This window comes from Ixodes scapularis, unplaced genomic scaffold (genome assembly GCF_016920785.2).
Source record: "Ixodes scapularis isolate PalLabHiFi unplaced genomic scaffold, ASM1692078v2 PGA_scaffold44__24_contigs__length_19508400, whole genome shotgun sequence".
Classification (NCBI taxonomy): domain Eukaryota; kingdom Metazoa; phylum Arthropoda; class Arachnida; order Ixodida; family Ixodidae; genus Ixodes; species Ixodes scapularis.
This window is the reverse complement of record NW_024609873.1, coordinates 9,131,435-9,134,088: the sequence shown is the minus strand read 5'-3', so window position 1 is coordinate 9,134,088 and position 2,654 is coordinate 9,131,435. Positions and strand designations below refer to the sequence as shown.

At 50.2% G+C, this 2,654-nt stretch overlaps 1 protein-coding gene across 1 annotated transcript; it reads left to right on the top strand.

Annotated features, from left to right (window-relative positions):
• Nucleotides 1-551: 551 nt before the first annotated feature.
• On the top strand, nt 552-1,781 carry LOC120848139. Its single transcript, XM_040220095.1, has one exon. The coding sequence runs from the start codon at nt 552-554 to the stop codon at nt 1,779-1,781; it is 1,230 nt and encodes a 409-aa protein (XP_040076029.1).
• Nucleotides 1,782-2,654: the final 873 nt, after the last annotated feature.

Sequence of the window (2,654 nt, the reverse complement as noted above, 5' to 3'; positions counted from 1 at the left end):
CGGTAACAGAACAGAACAAGCGGCAAACATAGAGCACAATATGGGGACGACAGAGACAAGCAAGATGCATGAAATATTACAACAAATAGAGAACCTAATGAACGGAGGAACGACGGCTTTACTAGAAGTGGTCAGGAAAAGTGAGGAGCTTGCGGCAGAAGGGCGCAAGCAGCATGCAATAGAGGGAAAAAAGCGCACAGAGGCGAAAAGAGTGAAAGAACTGCGGGAGGCGGAACAGAGGAAAGCCGAGCAAGCGGAAAGAGAGAAGCTGCAGGCAAAAAGGAGAGCTGAGAGGGAGAAGCAGGCAAGAGCCGGGCAGGGGGACAGAAGGCCGGTCATATTGGAGAGGAGAACGAATTGTGAGACAGATATGCAAGCAAGGTGTGTTACAGGGGGAGAGCCGAGCAATACTGGAAACATGCACGAGCGCCCCGATAGAATGGAGCAGAGAATAAATGTGTTTATGGAACAATGTCAGAATGCGATTCAACAGAGCCTAAGCCTATTTATGGAGCAAATCATGGAAGCAATGGAAATCAAGGCCGGTAAACATGGCCAAGTCTAAGCACAGGGAAATCAAAATATGGCAATGGAATTGTAAAGGCTTAGGACCCAAAGCTAAGAATCTGCAGTTCTTCATAAACGGTGACGGGCCGGCAGTGATGGCGCTGCAGGAAGTCAAGACAATAGCGAAGGTAACGGGGTATGACGCGTACTTCAATAGCATGGAGAAACCGGCGGTAGCTACGCTCGTCAGTAAGAACTATACGGCGATCGTGCACGATACGGAACAAGACATCGATAACGTTCTTTTAGAACTGGTGCCTAAAAGAAGAGGAAGAAACGAGAGCGTTTTCATTTTGAATGTATACTCGAGGAAACAAAAGGACGTTTTCGAGGAACTCTTCAAAGAAGCGATTAAGGCCGCGGGAGACAACGCACTGCTTATTCTCGGGGACTTCAACGCCGCACACGAAAGCTGGGGTTACAAATACAGCAATGGCATGGGGAAGAAACTCTTGGAAACAATTGAAGAGGAGGGGCTTTCGATAGAGAACGAAGTATGGAACCCGACGAGGACGGGCGGCGGGCGAACCAGCGACACGAGTCCGGACTTGACGATCTGCAAGAACGTAAAAGTAAAATGGTCAAACACATGCGAAAATTTGGGAAGCGATCACTATATCATAGAGATAGAGATGGAAACGGACCTCAGGGAAAGGAGCATAGGCAAGACCAGACACACAAACTGGGAAGACTTTAGAAAGGACGCGGAGCTCGACGGCGTTACGGACCCGGTCGTCTGGGCGAAAACGATCAAGGAAGTGATGAAGAAGAACACCAGCGAGGTAAAGCTGACGCCCAAGTACCCCGCGGCGGATAGCAAGGTCATGGCGATGTGGGACGAACGTCGGAAGCTCACGAGGAGATGGAAGCGGCAGCGATACAACCGCAAGATCGGAAAGAGAGTGGCGGAAATGGACCGGCAAATAGAAGAGTACGCGCAGCAACTTGCTCGGCACAACTGGGAACAACGGTGTGAAGATATGAAGAAAGGCACGGGACTCGGCAACAAGGATACGTGGGCTTTGCTCAACTATCTCGTGGATCCGACCAAGATGAGGAGCGAAGGAAGCAAGACGATGCAAAGAATCATTCACCAATTTAAGGGAATCGATCACGAACTCATAGAGTACGTGCGACAAAGATACATCCCGGACGGAACGAGAGCTGCCGGAGTATTCAGGCAGACCAAACCAGGAATTGGACGAGAAGATTAGAATTGGGGAAGTCAAGGCTGCGGCGAGGGAAGCGAGAAACAGCACGCCGGGCAGAGATGGAGTCACCAACGGAGCATTAAGAAACCTACCAGAGAAGGAGTACAGGAGACTCACCGATATGTTCAACGAAGTCTGGAAGCAAGGAAAGCTGCCGGATGAGTGGAAGCAGTCCGATATATAGTTTATTTCAAAACCGGGGAAGATGATCGGACTCGAAATCCTGAGGCCGATCTCTCTGACTTTGGCGGTTGGGAAGCTAATGGAAAGAGTCGTCAAGAACAGGCTGCAACCGTACATCGAGGAGAACGGCTTCTTCCACAACGCAATGTTTGGTTCAGGCCTTACCTTAGTACGCAGGACATTTTTGCGCTTTTATAAGAAAACGTACTGGATGAATTTCCTAAGGGCAGGAACACCGAGCGAGTGGTCATGGCGATAGACCTGAAGCCGGCGTTTGATAACGTCGATCACGAATACGTGATGGAAAGGCTGGCGGCGATGAATTGTGGCGAGCGTACTTACAACTACGTGAGGGACTTCGTGAGAGACCGGAAAGGAAGAATACATGTTGGAGATTTGCAGTCCCAAACTTGTGGGACTCACAAATAGGGGAACGCCACAGGGAGCGGTAATATCGCCACTAGTGTTCAAGATCGCCATGATGGAACTACCGAAAAAGCTCGACGACATAGACGGCCTCGGCTTCGCGTTTTACGCGGATGACGTCACGCTGTGGGTCGGAAGCAAAGAACTGAAGCTAGGAAGGAAAGTGGAAATTCTCCGGCAAGCGGTGAAGCGAGTCGAAGAACACGTAAAGAGGTGCGGGCTGGAAATTTCGGTGGAGAAATCGGAGATACTTCGGTTACACGGTGC

Bases quoted from the DNA above. Each gene is read 5' to 3' on its own strand.
- LOC120848139 (XM_040220095.1), top strand. From the start codon at position 552: ATGGCCAAGTCTAAGCACAGGGAAATCAAAATATGGCAATGGAATTGT.